This window comes from Psittacula echo (genome assembly GCF_963264785.1).
Source record: "Psittacula echo genome assembly, chromosome: 13".
Classification (NCBI taxonomy): Eukaryota; Metazoa; Chordata; class Aves; order Psittaciformes; family Psittacidae; genus Psittacula; species Psittacula echo.
The window spans coordinates 11,845,358-11,861,274 of NC_137749.1; the positions used below are offsets into that span (position 1 = coordinate 11,845,358).

At 57.6% G+C, this 15,917-nt stretch overlaps 3 protein-coding genes across 3 annotated transcripts; 2 read left to right on the plus strand and 1 right to left on the minus strand.

Moving 5' to 3' along the window:
- Window positions 1-244: 244 nt before the first annotated feature.
- PEBP1 (phosphatidylethanolamine binding protein 1) lies at window positions 245-3,211 on the minus strand (the record flags this gene model as incomplete). Its single annotated transcript, XM_080628907.1, is given in 7 exon segments — window positions 245-1,699; window positions 2,035-2,135; window positions 2,650-2,673; window positions 2,675-2,709; window positions 2,711-2,752; window positions 3,076-3,153; window positions 3,155-3,211. Coding segments are annotated over 7 exon segments (555 nt in total). The 3' UTR covers window positions 245-1,481.
- Window positions 3,212-4,329: 1,118 nt separating this feature from the next.
- On the plus strand, window positions 4,330-12,552 carry VSIG10 (V-set and immunoglobulin domain containing 10; the record flags this gene model as incomplete). Its single annotated transcript, XM_080628410.1, has 7 exons — window positions 4,330-4,442; window positions 5,457-5,741; window positions 9,019-9,300; window positions 10,133-10,426; window positions 10,926-11,036; window positions 12,193-12,375; window positions 12,482-12,552. The coding sequence occupies exons 1-7, from the start codon at window positions 4,358-4,360 to the stop codon at window positions 12,550-12,552; spliced, it is 1,311 nt and encodes a 436-aa protein (XP_080484536.1). The 5' UTR covers window positions 4,330-4,357.
- A 1,150-nt stretch (window positions 12,553-13,702) lies between these two features.
- On the plus strand, window positions 13,703-15,822 carry CFAP73 (cilia and flagella associated protein 73; the record flags this gene model as incomplete). The annotated part of the gene is given in 7 exon segments (XM_080628360.1): window positions 13,703-13,761; window positions 14,214-14,529; window positions 14,596-14,796; window positions 14,893-15,114; window positions 15,386-15,544; window positions 15,615-15,619; window positions 15,621-15,822. Coding segments are annotated over 7 exon segments (1,164 nt in total).
- Between the last annotated feature and the right edge of the window lie 95 nt (window positions 15,823-15,917).

Here is a 15,917-nt window from a genome sequence, read left to right on the forward strand (position 1 = left end):
GGGGCAGCACCCAAGCCCCTTCCTCAGTTTGAGACTCGCTTCCTTTGAGGAAGGGACCAGTTTAAAGCTTTTAGCTCCATGAAGTAGAATTATCACAGAATCCCAGCCTGGTTTGTGTTGGAGGGGACCTTAAAGCTCCTCCAGCTCCAACCCCTGCCACAGGCAGGGACCCCTTCCACTGGAGCAGCTTGCTCCAAGCCCCTGTGTCCAACCTGGCCTTGAACACTGCCAGGGATGGGGCAGCCACAGCTTCTCTGGGAATTACACTGGCCTCATGTTTTAACCTTTCAAAGATGCCAGACTGGACCAAAGGCTCGTTTTCCACTTCAGGCACTCAGGAGGCACCACCAGGCCTCACTGCTGGAGCACCAGGAGGACAACCAGGATGCTGGAGCCTGGCTGCAGGTCAGTAAAGCTGGTGGAGCCTCTTCAGTGGTGCTGTGGGCTCCCGTTGGGTGACGAGGCCTCCGGTTCTGCACCCATGTGGGACAGCCCAGGGGTCACCTCTGCACATGGAGGGGCTCTGCTGCAGCAGCCCAGGCCCATCAGCTGCAGAGGTTCAAGGCTGGTGACAGAAGGTTCTCGGGATCAGTCACCCTGCTGATGAGTTACAGCAGCTTCAGTAGCACCCTGAGAGGTGCCCTCTCTGCAGCTGCAAAGCCAGCCTGCTCTGTTTGCTGTCACAGCAACCTGAGCCTTGAGGTGAGTGGATTTAAATGGATTTAAACAGGGTAAGTTGTTGGATAGGACACGTGCTGAATAGGACGTGGCTGCTCAGGGCTGCACTCCTCCAGACCACACTGCCAGGAGGGTGCACCACCACTCCCTACACCAGGAGGAAAGGAACGGTGACACCAAGCTGCTCCCGTCCACCCCCAAGACAACAACCACACCGTCCACCTTGGTACGTTTTTAATTGCACTGTGAGCAAACAGCACATTGACATTGGGTCACAACACAACTCCAACAAAGGAAGTGGTCTCTCAGCTTCGAGTGGCAACAGAGAACAGAAGGCAGTGCTACAGATCAGCTTAGCTGCACCTTCACTACTTCAGTGGTTCACTGCAGTGGAGGCACTGGCCAAAGGCTTGAGGGTAAAAGGAATACAAGAAAGAACTGAGGGTTTCCCTTAGCCTGACACCTCCTCTCCTGGAAAAGGGAGACTACGCCACCAGCACCACCCCAGAAGTGGTTCTGTACCCACACCACCTTCAGTACAGCAGGGACACTAACGCAGGTCTGGCTTCCCTTGAGCAGGTCAGCCTGCGGGTGGTGGCCCTTACAGTGACCACCTGGACGTGCGGGAGCCAGCAGAAGCACAGCACGGGCCTGGAGCAGGCTCAGGCAGGACAGGGGCAGGTTACAGCTCCAGTAAGGGGAGCAGTTAGGTTCAATCCACTAACGAAACACAACTACAGCCACGCACTCCGACCAGCCCGGTCTCTGGGGTGCTGCACAGTGCTTCCTCACCGCCCCGCGCCCTACTTGCCCGAGAGCTGCTCGTACAGCTTGGGCACGCAGTCATCCCACTCGGCCTGGTAGCACGTGCCAGCCACTGGCACCCCCAGCTCGTACCTGCTGCGGAAAGAGGCCACCTTGAACTTGCCTCGCTTGTCCCCGGAGCGGTTGGAGAGGATGGGCTCGTTGCAGGACAGCGGCTTCGGCTGCTCGTACACCAGCCACACGTAGTGGTGCAGCCCTGCGGGGAGCACACAGTGTTACCCCTGCCATGCACCTGCGATTCCCGGGGCCAGGGCTGCTCTGAAGTGACCTCAGGGGTGCTGGGGAATGGATGCCTGCATTCCCCAGGCTTGAAACGCAGCCTGAGTACGCTGTAACTGTGATGGCCTTGACCACCACCAGGCCCCATGACCACGTGCAGCCACAAGCTGTGCCGTGTGGGCCATTCCTGCAGCATGGCATGTGCCAAGCAGGCAGCCAGTTTCCTGCAGAGCTCCCACCCTCCTCTCTGCATCTGATCCATGCAGCACCACTGTGCCTGGAACATGGGAACTGCCACATGGAAGTACCAACCTGTCCCTTTGGGAGGTCCGGAGCCGACGTAATCGGACAGCACAGTCCCACTGCTCACGTTGTTGCCTTTCATGTTGGTCACCAGGAAGTGATGCCATTCCCTGGAAGGAGAATGGCAAAAACCAGTGAGGCAGCATCACAGCCCCAGCAAGACCCTTCACTGCCCCAAGCTGCTGCTTCTCTGCAGTCAGCACAGGGTAACTGCAGCTGAAGAGCTGCCACTCCTCCTTTGCCAATCCCAGAGATACCAGTCCCAGAGCAGGGTCTGTCCTCCTGCTCTGCGGCTGTGTGATACCCAGAGCCTGGCTTGAGAAGGGTGAGCTGGCCCCAGGTTTAAGCCTGCACTGCCACCCCAGACAGCCCTAATTCTAACTCGCACACATGCCAAATTAAAGCAAGCAGACGATGCTGTGCTTCTCTAAGCTACCACAGACCTTCAACCACCCCTGCAAAAGCAGCTGCTCCTCCCCATGCTGTCCCTGTCTCAAGGACAGATACAAGGGCACGGACTCACTGCTGCACCTTAGGTGGAGCACGTTCCTGACCCCCTGCTCAGACCAACAGGGATGCTCCACTTTCCCCAGTCACCCCAGGGAGCTGCCCCGTCCCCGTTACCTGAACTTTGGGTCCTCCCTACTCTGGGTCTGTGAGAACCAGGGTGTAAAGCTTTCTGGGGATCGCAGCCATCCCACTCAATGCTGGTGCGGCGATTCTGCACCTGGAGGGACGCCAGCGTTAGCAGGAGCAGCCAGCTCCACTGCACGCACGTCCGCCCATCGCAGGCACCTGCACCCGCGCAGTTCAAGGCCGTCCGTACCAGCTCACGCCCAGCTTATCCGAGCCGCCGGGATTTCTCCCGCAGCACGGAGCGGGGCCGGACCGCGCCGCCCCCCTACAAGAGCCGGCAGCACCGCTCAGCACCGCTCTATGACTCCCGCACCTGGTGAGGCTCCCACAGGAGCTGCCAGAGCGGACACCCAAGAGGCCCGGCCGCCTCCCGCCATTTCGCCGCGCCCCCTGCGCCACAGGCCGGGCCCTCACCTGAGTGGGCGTGAGCACCTTGCCCAGCTCGTCTATCTCCACGGAGCCATACTTGACCCGCAACGGCTGCGCCGGCCTTCTGCTCCACCTCGGTGAGGCTCAGCGGCCCGCTCCACAGCTCCAGGTCCACGGGCATGGCTCCGACGGCACCGCGCTGCGCTCCGCGCACTATGCCCCGCCGCCCGGCCCCCCGCTCCCATTGGCGGAGGCGCCTCCACGCTCCTCTCCCATTGGTGGAGACGCTCCGAGAGCCGTTCGCCAGCTCCAGCTGTTAGGGCGCCCCCAGGCGGTGCCGCCCGGTGTTGGCGCAGGGCGGGAGGGGCCGAGCTCTGCTGCGTGAACCTGTGTTAATTAGGTTATTAATGATGAGGTGCGGAGCTGGTCGTGTTGTGCCCTCCCCAGGCGGTCCTGGGGGAACCTGAGGACACAGCCCTTGCTGTGGGGCTCAGAGAAGTAATCTGTGCATTGCCACACAGAAGTTGCAGTGGTAACACCAGGCAGCACCATTGGGGTCACTTGGCATCGGTTAGCACAGAAACCTACACGGGGACGATTTCTCCTCATGCATCCACCGCTTTCATTTAGCAGCACTCTGGCTGTGCTGTGTCACCTTCACATCAAGGGACACCTTTAAACATGAAAGCAGTCGATCTTTCCTGGTTGCCTGTTTCCTTGGAGCCCCTCCAGCTGCACAGCAGCTCATCCTTCACCCTTTCCACCTGCTTCCTCCTCCCCATCCTTCCTGCTCTGCTTCTATCCAGTTTTGCCTTAACCTGCTGCCTGCCCCTTTTTTAACCCCATCCGCAAGAACCACACAGTTTGTGGCGTGGCTCACAGCCATTTACCGCTGTGCTTCCTGCTCCCGTTGCTCTTGGGGTGTCTCTAAGCAGTTGAATTATGGCAGATCCTCTGGGTGGAGGGTTTCGCTTACTACCTCTGCGTCGGTTTGCTGTGGAAGCACCATCCTCCTCGTGTTAACCATCCCCGACCATGGGGCTGCGCCCGCGGCCATAACCCGGCTCCCCGGGCAGGAGAACCGGCCCCGGGCCGCCCTGAGGGGGGTACCCAAGATGGCGGGCGTGGCCGGGGGGCGCCCAAGATGGCGGCCTCTAAGATGGCGGGCTGGGGCGGCGGGGTCTTATCGAGGACCCCGTTCCCCGGGCAGCGGAGACGGAGGCGGGCGGGCCCGTCCGGAGCTGCCCGCCTTCTTCCCCTGCCTGCTCGCCGGAGCGGAGGCCAGAGAGCGCCGCCTCCCCGAAGCGGGAGGCTCCTTGCGTCGGCGATGCGGTTCCCCGGCAGGACACCGCCAGCGCGGTTCTTCCTCGCCCTTTGTGTGTGGAGGCTGGTGCCGCGCCGGGACGCCACAGGTAGCGGGGACTGAGGGGAAGAGAGCTGCGAGCGCTGGGCGGTGGCCATGACAGCCCTTACCTCAGCCCGGCACGCACCTGCGGGGAGCTCCGCGGCTGGCCCCGGTGCGGGTTTCTGGGTTTAAAAAGTACTATTTTGGTGCATAAAATAACACCATTCCCGTTGGAAACAAGCGGGGCAGATGCTGAGGGGGGTGGTGGAAGGGGGGACTGCTGCAGGGGGTCCTGGTGCCATTTGGCAGGGGAAGGTAGGAGAGGTGAAAGGGGGATATCAACAGTTCCTCAGTTTCCCATCAGTTTTCCAACAGTTTCCCATCTTCCTCATCACCGATATTGGGGTGGATTTTGTCTCCTTTCCGGAGCCTGAGCTCTGCAGGGATGCGGCTACGTGGGCAAATGTTCCCCAAAACATGGACCAAGCGTGGCCATTGCTGTTCACGATGTTGGTGCTCGAGCGCTGCTCTCCTTTGGGTCGCTGTTGGCCTCCTGTGTGTCAGAAATGCTTTGTTCTTGCTTTCCTGTTGGGTGTTTTAAGCTGTGTCCCTCCTCTTGATCCTGTCTACAATGAATATTTGTAGTTGCCAAATGGACATTGGGGATAGTTTGGCAGCAGGGCCCCCATCAAGCACCTCAGATGGTTGGTGTATATCACAGAGACCTGGATAGATACCACGTCTTTGTGTGTATATATATACAGGTCTTTGCCTATAATATATGTCATATATATATACACACAGGTCTTTGCGTATAATATGCATCATATATATATGTACAGGTCTTTGTGTATAATATAATATGTATATGTACAGGTCTTTGTGTATCATATATATCATTTATATATATACAGGTCTTTGCGTATAATATATATCATATATATATACAGGTCTTCGTGTATAATATATATCATATATATATATATAAAAAAGATAGATATAGATACATACAGGTCTTTGCTGGCAGAAGGGGGCTTTGCCAGTTCCCTACATCCCTAATGCTGTCCCTTCTGTTTTGCAGGAACAGAGGAAGTGGTCTTCGGGAAGGTTGGAGGAAGCATCCTCCTTTTGTGCCGCAATGTCTCCAAAGAAGCCACCGAGGTGCTGTGGTTCCAAGGGGATCCACGCTCTTTCCCCCCACTCTTCTCCTCAAGGGTCGCCTTCCCCCCGGATGTCCGCTTCTCCCTGGTTGACAACAGCTCTCTGAGCATCACAGAGCTGCGTGCGCAGGATGAAGGCAACTACACCTGCAAGGAGGTGCTGAACAAGACAGATCATGAGCACAGGGTCCAGCTCCTGGTAGCCAGTAAGTTTGTCCTGCGTCTCTAGTGCCCTCCCCTCAGTCCCGCAGGAGCCCACATTCATTTGCAGTGCTGGAAAAGCAATGTCACGTAGGGCAAGGTGGCCACATCGTGCAAAACCTGTGGACAGGCTGGTACTGCTCAGTTACAGGTTCACTCACAAGCACCAAGATGTGTATCTAAAAGGTCTGTCAAGGATCAGTTGTGTGTGATGCTGAGGATGAAGCGCCAGCAGTGAAGTCTTCACTGTGTCTCTTCAGTTCCTTCCTTGTTGGTGATGATGAACTAATTTTTGGACAGATCTTTCATATCCTGTACTTGGTCCTGTGCCTCAGAACATGGCTGACTTGAGCCTTCATGTATCTTAGGATGGGGGCTGCTGCTCACTGCCTTAGAGACTGTTTGAAATCGGTGTGCTGTGCTGTTCATTTCCGTGGGAGAATGGAGGGACCTCAGCTCAGAAGTTGTCTGTGCCAAGTCTGACAGCGCAGCCTTCCGAATTTGATGGAAACACCCCATTCCTTAAATTTACTGCTGGGAGCGTGCCAGCGCAGGCCATTCTTTCAGCCTTTTGGTCCTGGTGTTTTGGTGCTCTCTCCCATCTCTGTTTCGTTCGGTCATTCCCTTCGAACCCTTCACAAGCACAGGCTGGAGAGCTCTCAAGTCACTTACATTGCACACTGCTGGTGCAGGACTGTTATCCTCCTTGGATGCCTCATCTCTTCTGTGCAACAGCCCCATCCAGATTAGGAGGTCCTGTGGCTGGTGCTATTCTTGGACCCTTCACCAAGTCGAACCAGCTGTGAGCTGGGCTCTAAGCTGATGCCCTCTGTACCAGCCGAGTCCATGTTACAGGGTTGAGGAGAGCAAAGGGCTGTTGTCAGTTTGCTTGTTTTGGTGACACTCTGTGCTCTCTCAGCACCTTCCTTTCATGCTGGGCTTCCCGTCAACGCCTGCTGTCTGTGAGAGGTGTTTTCTGTTTGCATTCAGGGTGTTCCTTCCTCCTCGGTGTTTGTAAAAGTTGTGCCTGTTCTGTACAGAGTCAAGCACGGAAAGGTCACGTTCATTCCTGTGTCAAGGCACTTGCAGATGAGCTTTGCAGGGTCACAGAGAGCTGCAGTGAAGGATCCAAAGCCCAGGCTGCTTCAGAGAATGTATATATGTAGGCACACTCCCCCTAGCCCTCAATCTGGAGCACTGGTGCCAAACCCACATGAGCAAAAGATACCTGTGGCATGCCAAGTGTTGGTGCTGCCTCTGAGCTTCATTGATTCGCCTGGAATTAATGTGTAAATTCATTTCCAAAGGTGATCTGGGACACTGGTGTGCCCTGAAATAGGCAAGAGAGGTGTTTCTGGTGGGGCTTTAGATCAGCAGAAGCAGCATCCGCAAACGCTGGAGGTTGAAGCTTCTCAGCCGTCTCATGGGTTGTACTAAAAGTTCTCTGTTTGCTCAGCACTGCATTTAAAACCCCCACAAGCAGCAGAGTGAACGTTCTAGCAACACAACAAAGGTCCAGCCCTGCCTTGAGCTGCTGATCTATGTTTGTTCTGTACGGGAAGCACATGGTGTGGTGCAATTGCATGCCTCCAAGGGATTCCTTGGTATGGTTGTATCCAATGTGATACAATCTGCTGTGGGCTTTTCTGTGGGCATGAGATCCTTTCTGCTGGTGTTTTGTGAGGGTTTTTGGTTGAGGGAGGTTGGAAGGGTTTAGGTTTTATGGTTTATTAATGCTTTGGGAACAGATCTCTGTTAGCATTTAGGCACTGGATTTGTACTGGAAGAGCCTGGGAGTCCAGGATGTAAAGCACCTTCCTCCTGTGCTGTGTCTGCCTCTCAAAGTGGAGCAGTTTGTGGTGGTTCAGGCTGACACGTTGCTGTTGTTATCCACAACCAGGGTTTGGGGTTGGTTGTGACCTTCCCCAGAGCTGAGACAGAGGAAGTGGTGTCGAGAAATTCCTTGCCAAAGCTGGATGGTTTCAAAGATTATACGAGCTGTGTGTCTATAGTTCCTGCAAAGCCAAGCCCCAGGAAGGTATGAGTGGAGCTCACCGGGGGTTTTGCCATGATGGTGACTTGTTTTCTTTGTCATTTGAAAGTCACTTGTATAAATGCTCCACAAAATAAATCCCAGGCATCCCTCTGACACCTCCTGTGTGGGGCTGAGCTCTCAGTGGTGTCTGCTTGGATCAGGTAAGCCAGCCACAGGGGCACAGTGTGCTACTGCTGCCTGGATCAGAGTCCAGAATCCCTGTGGCTGTTAAACGGCCACGTGTGTCTGTCTGAGCATGGGTGTGTGCCTGTGAAACCATCCCATGGGAGACACTCAGGAGACACTCCTGCTGCATAAAGCCCTGCTTTGCCTGAGGGCTTGCTCTTGGGTTTCTATTGGCTTCTGACCTGCTCCTGACACCGTGCCCTGGTTCCTGTATTTAAATAACAAACACAGTCGTTGGGGTGATGAGGTGGCTCTGGCACAAGGCCAGTGGTGACTTACACTGCTTCTGTTCTCTGCTGGAGTTTGTCCCCGCTGCTGTAGCGTGGTGTGGGCACAGAGTGTGCTGCATGGATGAGCAATACCATGTGGCAGTGACAGTGGTGGTGGGCAGGAGCAGAGCACACTTGCTTTGGCTTCAGTGGCACATATCTGTGGCCCTGCAAGCTGGAGTCACCCTGTGGGCAGAGCATCTTGTACACCAGGAACAGCCTCTTCCTTCCGCATGGACTGCGCGTGCTGGGGAAGTGCTCCAGCTTGGAGCTGGTGGCTCTGAGGAGCTGGTGGCTTGTCCCTGAGCAAGAGCCGTGATGCTTTCCATGTTCCCTTGAGAAATCTTAATGCTGGTCTCAGTGATGGGGACAGGTAGAGCCTTGTTCTAAAGCAGTGTGAATCGGTGTCACCCCTTTGTAGCTCAGGCATGAGGACCAAGGGCAGGGTGGAGATTTGGTTCTCCCACTGTGTTTTTAGGTGCTTATCTTGTGCTTTAGGTGCTCCATTGGATAAAGCTGTGGCAATGATCTTTTTCCTCCCTGTGCGATAGTCCCTCAAGGCTTGGCTGTGGCTGCTGTGACAGCCCTTGCTTGGTCACTGTTGGCTCTCATTCAGAGCTGTGCTCCCCTGGGGCTGTGGAACACAGGTCAGGGAGAAGATAAGCAGAGAAACCAGGAAGGTTTTCAAGGGGAATGATGTCAAACACCAGCACCTGGGGGAGTTCCAGCCCCTGAGACACCAAGAGCTGTGACCTGAAAGTGTCTCTAACCACGTGCTGTCCTTTTTGATAGATCCACCACAGTCAACCCCAAAGTGCTGGGCTGAGACCTCCTCGTCGGGGCTGATGCTGCAGCTGGTTTGCAGCTGGCCGGGGGGGTATCCCCACCCCACCCTGCACTGGAGAGAAGAGGGACAGGACCTGGAGAACTCGAGCTGGGTCCTCAGCTCCACGAGCTCCTCAGACACCCACGTGGAAACGCTCAACAGCTCCCACCTCTCCCACCGCAAAGTGTTCAAGTGTGTGGGGAGCCACGTGGTCGGGCAGGAGCAGCCCACATGCACTGTGGAGATAAGTGAGTTCTCTTGCCCACCTTAATGACCATTCATGAGCCTGCTGATGGTGGGGCTGGCGGGAGCCCTGGTCATCCTCTGCCTTCCAGAGCACTAAAGCAGGGCTCAGGCAAGAGAGGCTTGCAGTCACTTGCCTGCTGCAGGGGGAGATGCTAACAGAGTAGCAGGGCTGGGCTTGTGCAGAGGTGACTGCCTGAGGCATGGAGGTCCTGCAGCTGAGATCCATCAGGGCACAGATACATCAGGGCACAGGTGAGTTGTGTTTTGGGTACATCTTCAGGGGCTGAATCGCCCCACATGAAGCTCTTCACCTGTGCAAGCACTGTGTGAAAGCGGGAGGTGGTTTTACTGCCTTGCTCAGCTTGACATTAAGTTTGGTAAGGCTGGGCTTAGGGGAGGAAGGTCATGGATGTCTCCAGACCCCCATCAGGCATCTGAGGGATCTGACTAAAGCTGCTTTGGAAAACCTGAGCTGTATTTATCCTCCTTTGTCAGAGCTACACAAAAGCTCTGCTGATCCCAAGGAACAATCCTGGGCTGCCTTTCTCCTCTCTGCTGTCTTCCCACTGGCAGATATAAATCTGTATATCCCACTGGGGATACAAAGATGGGTGTCAGAAAAGCAGTGTGAAATTGCTCAGATTGTCCTTGGGAGGCTGCTGCAGTCCTGTGAGTGACCTGAATGCCAGACCCTCAGTGCTCAACCCCAGACTCCTGCCTGACCTCCTCCTGTTAATGATTATCCATCAGTTAGATGCTGATTGCTCCTTCTGTTAAACTCCTCCATTCCCTCCCTGACTCTTTCCTTGTTCCTCTTCCCCTGGGGCTGCTCAGAGATCCCTTCACTGGAATCAGATCCCCCAAAGACCTGCTTTGTGGGTGACAGCGTGACCCTGACGTGCCGAGTGACCGAGGGCACCCCATCAGCGAGGCTCACGTGGCTGCGGGGCATCACCCAGCCAGAGGCAGAGATCCAGCCCGGAGGCAGGTACCTCATCACCCAGGAAGGCAACGTGTCCCGCCTCACCATCCAGAACTGCTCCCAGGCCACCGATGGGGGCTGCTACGTCTGCAAGGCTCAGAACCCTGTGGGGCTGAGGGAGCTCTTCGTCTGCCTCACAGTGAAGCGTGAGTGGGGATTGTGGGGACACAGCTCACTGGGGCCGTTTGCCACTAGAGTCTTCTTTGCATCCTTTGATGTATGGAGCCGTCCTTTGATGCTTTCCATGCTCTTGTGGCAAGTGTTGATGCAGGACTGGCTCCCTTCAGCCCACGGTGAAAAGGACCAATTCCCCTCACCTCAGAGTAATGGGCCTGAGAGATACATCCTTGATCCCTCCTGGGGGTTGAGAGCTCAGAGGAGCACCTCCAAGAGCCAAGCTACTTGAGGTGCAGTGGGCAGGGGTTGATTTGCTGTCACTAAATGTATGTGGGCACAAAACCAGTGGCTGCACTGGTCACTTCTTTCTGAGTCAATGAAGCTTGAGTGGCTGAAACCCTCACCCTTTGTGCTGGGGTGGGAAATGGGAGCTGAGACAGCACCGGGATCTGCCCTGGTACTTGTACTGAAAATGCCTCATCTATCCGTGTCCCTGACAAGCTGACCTCCTGTGTCTCCTCTCCACAGAGCCAGTGAACATTGTTGGGGTCGTGGGTGCTGTGGTGGTCCTGTCCCTGCTGGCTGTCCTCACTGTCACCGGGGTTGTCTTGTACTACAGTCCCCTGCTGTGCCTCAGAGGTAGGAGCTCTGCTCTGCACAGGGAGAGGGTTGGTCTGGTTTTATCCCCAGCCTGCTTGTCCTTTCTGGTGTGCTGGAGTGAGCCACTGATGATCACCCCAGCCCTTGGGCCTCACCCTGCTCCTGGTCAAAACCCCGTCGGATGGGTTTGAAACAGAAGCTGTGTTCCCCTCACCTTCTCCAGGGAGCTGTACTGTGATGGGCCTTCTCCCCTTTCCTTGTGACCCCTCTGATGCTCTCGTTGCATACATGGGCAGGTCACCTTCATGTCTGAGCCTCCACGTGTGGCTGCCAGAGACCATCCTCCTCCAGGCAGGATAGACAGGGCTTGTGCAGTAAAACCGGGACTGCTCTGGGGCTGGTTTCTAATGCTCTTTTCCCTTCCCTTCTCTCCCATTCAGGTGCTGCATTCAGGTAAGTGCTGACGTTCCTCAGCCCAGTCCAACAAGGCCTCACTAGTGAGGCTCCTGTCAGAGGAGAGGGATCCACCTCTGAGGTAGGAGCCATTCCCAGAGCAAAGCTGTCCTTACCTGGGAGCTGTGCTCCTGTGGAAGGGAGTGGTGGGGCTGGCATGGGTGAAGGAGCCAGAGGTTGAGAGGAGAGAGTGGGACGCATGGCATCAGAGCAGGAGCAGGATCCCATTCACTTGGGGATTGCACAGGGACAGTGCAGTCGCAGCACTGTGGGAGGAGTAACCAGTTTGCACCATGTCCTTATCCCCTCAGGAAGGATGCACGTGAACAAGTGCTGCCTTGGGGTTTGGGTGCACCTGATTTCTTCCCCACTTCCAGCTTGCACTCCTCCTAGCCCTGCTCCTTCCCTTGCCCCTCTTCCCACAGCTGTGGAGCTGCAGCATGGGAAGTCTCTCTTCCAAGTGCCATCATTTCCCCATCCATACAGGAGGGAAGATATCTCTTCTCTGGAGAGGCTGGTGCAGTTTAGTACATGAATGTTTGTGAAGTAGTTGGAGGACTTGGGAAGCTAATGGGAAGCAGTGCAGAATGTGGTGATGGTCTGAAACCAGCTGGTTTTGCAGATGGTTAGTGCAGGATTGGAGGAGTCCCTCAACATTGGTCATTTTGGGGTAGAGGCTGGTCAAAGCCCAGGGGGCACAGGCTGCAGGGAGAGTCAGGACAGGCTGTCCTCAGCCTTTTAGCATCTGTGTGCTCTGCTCCTCACAGGAATCAAGACTCAGGTGATGTCCTAGTGCTGGTAGACTCAGATGATGATGATGGGAATGGGGAAGAAGAGGCCATGGGCAGCTCTGCAAAGCAGGAGGTGCTGGCACTGGTCAATGGGAGCAGCGTGCGGGCTCCTTATCTCAACTGCCTTATGGAAGGTGAGCCCTGGTGCCTCCTGCAGCCTCTGCCTGCTGGGAGGAAGGAATTCCTGTTCTCTGGCTCCTTGGCTCCTGCTGAGATGCTGCTGCTCTGTGCCCTGTGTAGGTGACGATGGCGAGCAGCACGGCAGGGGCTCTGCAGAGGAAATGAGGGGAGGGGAGACACAAGGCTCATAGCTCCATGAAGCAGAAGCACACAGAGCTCCAGCTGGATGCCCAGCACCAGGCACATCCTTGCTGTGTGGCTGAGCACAGGCTGTCCTCAGCGGGCTGGATCGGTCAGAGCATCCCCACTGCCTTCTCCACTCACCCCTTCCCCAGCTTTCCCTCTGTCCTTCCCCAGCCACGTGTCTCCATTTCTCCTCTTTCACCTTCCTCCTTGTCTCAGATGCCTTTTGAGCAAGGTGGCACCCAGTGCAGGCAGAGCTCACAAGTGGGTGTCTGTAGCCTGCTCCCCTTGATGGACTCAGATACCAGTATGGGGCTGTGGCTTGGTCCTCATGACCAGTGCTGGGGTTGCAGGAGTGTGATGGAGAAAGTCACTGCGGGGCCACAATGGTCCTGGGATGACAGAAGAAACAAGTGGTGCATGGGCAGGACATGGGTGCTGCTGACTATAGGGGCCTTTATTGGTTTTATGATAAACATTTTTCCCCTAATCCTTCTGGAATGCTGCTCCATGTCTAAGTTGGGAGTTACCTGGCAGTGGTTTTGAGGGGGATGCCTGGCTGTGGTGGGAAGCACGGAGGGAACTTACACAGGGAGGGGATGAGGGGAGCAGGATCCGCATGGAGAGGAGCCAGAGGGCTCTGCAAGAGGCGCCCAGCAATAATCAACTGTGTGAAGTGGGGATGATGGAGAAGGGAGTGCGCAGAAGGGACCTGAGGGGGGGTGAAGGGTAATGGGGGATGAGGGTGATCTGATGGAACATGGGGGAACGAAGGGGATCTGATGGCACGAAGCATTCCTGGGCACACAGAGAGGAGGTGAAGTGTGCTCAGAGCAGTGAGAGACGGAGGAGAGCTGAGGAGGGATGGGGACACCCCTGAGCGCTCCGTGGGGCAGTGGTTGGGATCTGTTGATGCGTGGTGCTCTCTGAAGGGGTGATGGAGGCTGGAGCAGGGTCTGAGGGCTGGGGGGCTGCAGTGCAGGGTGGGTTTAGAGAGCTGCAAGTGTCCCCAGGAGCCTCGGTGCAGTCCCTGTGCTTGGAGCCAGGCCCGGAAAACCCCGGGGAGCTGCCGGAGCCTCCGGCTGCCCCTGGCAACGGTGTTGTGCTGCCGCCATCGCGGCTGCCTGCGTCCTGCGTGCTGGGGAGGCAGCAGGAGGGATGGCCCTGGACCTGGAGGAGCATTCGAGCAGGGCTTTCCGGGACAAGCTGCGGCTGCCGTGAGTGAGATCCCTTGGGATGGGCAGAGGTACTCCCGGGTGGCTTTCACACCATTCCCCCTGCTCCAGGAGCAGAGCTCCTGCTGCCTCCCTTGGAAGCAGGGGGCTGCGGTGCTGCTGCCCTACTGTGGGCTATGGGGAGGCAGAGGGCGATGCCGCAGGGTCTAGTCGGACAGCTGAGGTTGTGCCAAGATGCCCATCCCATTCCTTGGAACGCTGCTCCAAGTGGGGTGAGGCTGAAGCGGGGAGGGATGGGCAGGAGGGAGGGTGGGTGATAACCAGGCAGGCAGGGATAACGCTGCATGGTCACCAACAACTCCTGCATGGAAGAGCAGGCCTGGCTCCTGGTGCTGAGCCCCGGCAGGCAGCAGTGGCCTCTGGGGGTCCTGCTTATGCCATGGAGGTTGGTTCCCCCCTCCTGGGCACGGTGAGCTGCTCACAGCCCGTGGCAGGATGGTGCTGGTGCCGGGCGGTGTCGCGCCGCGGCCCTCCACGCGCTTGCTGCTGAAGAGACGGGAGGTGGCGGAGGTGGAGCGGGCGCTGCAGCGGCGGCGGGAGGTAAGAGCAGACCCCGGCCCCTCCGTGTGTCCCCTGCCCGGGTGCTGCACCCCTGGCACAGCACGGGCTGTCCATGGGATGCTGCCATCCCCGATGTTCCTGCAGGAGGTCTGGCAGAGGATGGAGCGCCTGGCACAGCGCCGGCAGCAGCTGGACCAGAGGGAACAGCGGCTCCGGGATGTTGTCCTCAAATTCACTGCCTTCCTCAAGGTGCGGGGCAGGGGTTGGGGCTGGGGCGGCCATGGGGGTCCTGCTGACCCTGTCCCCACACCACAGGCTTCAGCAGCGAGGCAGGAGCGGGTGCTGCAGCGCACAGCAGAGGTGCGGGCACAGGCAGCAGAGCAGGATGCTGAGGCCGCCCGCCTGCACCAGCAGCTTGCAGGGCTGCAGCGGCGCAGGGACCGCCTAGCCCAGCGCCTCCAGAGCCTCCAGCGCTTCCACAGTTGCCTGCAGGATGTGCTGGCCAGGATGGGGCAGGTGAGTGCATCCCCAGGCCCCTTGTGTGGGGCCAGCCCCATGGGGTGCAGCAGCCCCCCTACCCCTGCAGGCTCTGAGCCCCCTCTCGCTGCCCAGTTCCAGGACATCCCGTCCATGCTGGCCCATTTCGAGGCACTGCTGGCCCTGCGGGCAGCACTGGCGCAGGAGGCAGAAGCGGGGCAGGAGCGGCTGGCACGGAGCTGGGCTCGGATCCGGGGGTACCGCGAGGAGACCCCCAGCAAGCTCCTGTGCATCGCCACCGAGCGGGCCCAGCTCCGCGCGTGCCTGGAGGCTGCCCACCGTGAGGTGCTGCAGGGGGTAAGGAGGGACATGGGGTGCATAAAGACCAGGAGAGGGGCAGCAGAAGGACCCCAATACCTGACAAAGAGGGGGATGCCCAATGTGGTGGTGGTGGTAAGCTGGGTTGCATCCCCTGGGCTGAGCCAGCATTCCCCATGCGCCCATAAAGCAGCATCAAGTGCATGGGGGAGACACAGCCAGGACCCCCGGTGTCCCTGTCCCATCAGGGGAGGGGTTGCAGGGGTTGTGGCTGGAAAGGAGGGCAAGGGCTCTCTTGTTCTGTGCCCAGGAGTCCTGCTGGGCCCATGCCCAAAGCATGGCCACAGAGAAGACCCTGCTGCTGGCGCAGATCAAGCTGGCAGTGCTCAACCTCTTCCATCTCGCCACTGCACCGCTCAAGGTCCAGGCAGACGTGGGCCTGGAGGACACTGAGGCGCAGCTGGACATGGTCAGTGCAGCCTCTCCCCCGGGCAGGGGCACACGGGGCTGGTCCTGTCCTCGCATGGCTGTGGCATCAGGCTCCTGTCTGCAGGTGCTGCTCTGCATGCAGGACCTGGCTGCCATCTGTGCCGAGCTGCACCCCAGGCAGCCGGGGCCGTGTCCTGCAGCCACCAGTGTGCATCACAGGGGTGCCAGGGTGCCACTGAGCCACGAGTAACCCCCTGGGACCACCACTGCCATGGCCAGCATGGAGCCACAGCACTGGGAATGGAGGTCACTGCTTGACACGTCTGGGAACCCCCACAAGAGGCAGCGCTGATGGCAGTGGCACAGACACAGTGGGGTGGCACTGCACTGGGGCAGGGGATGGGGCACCTCAA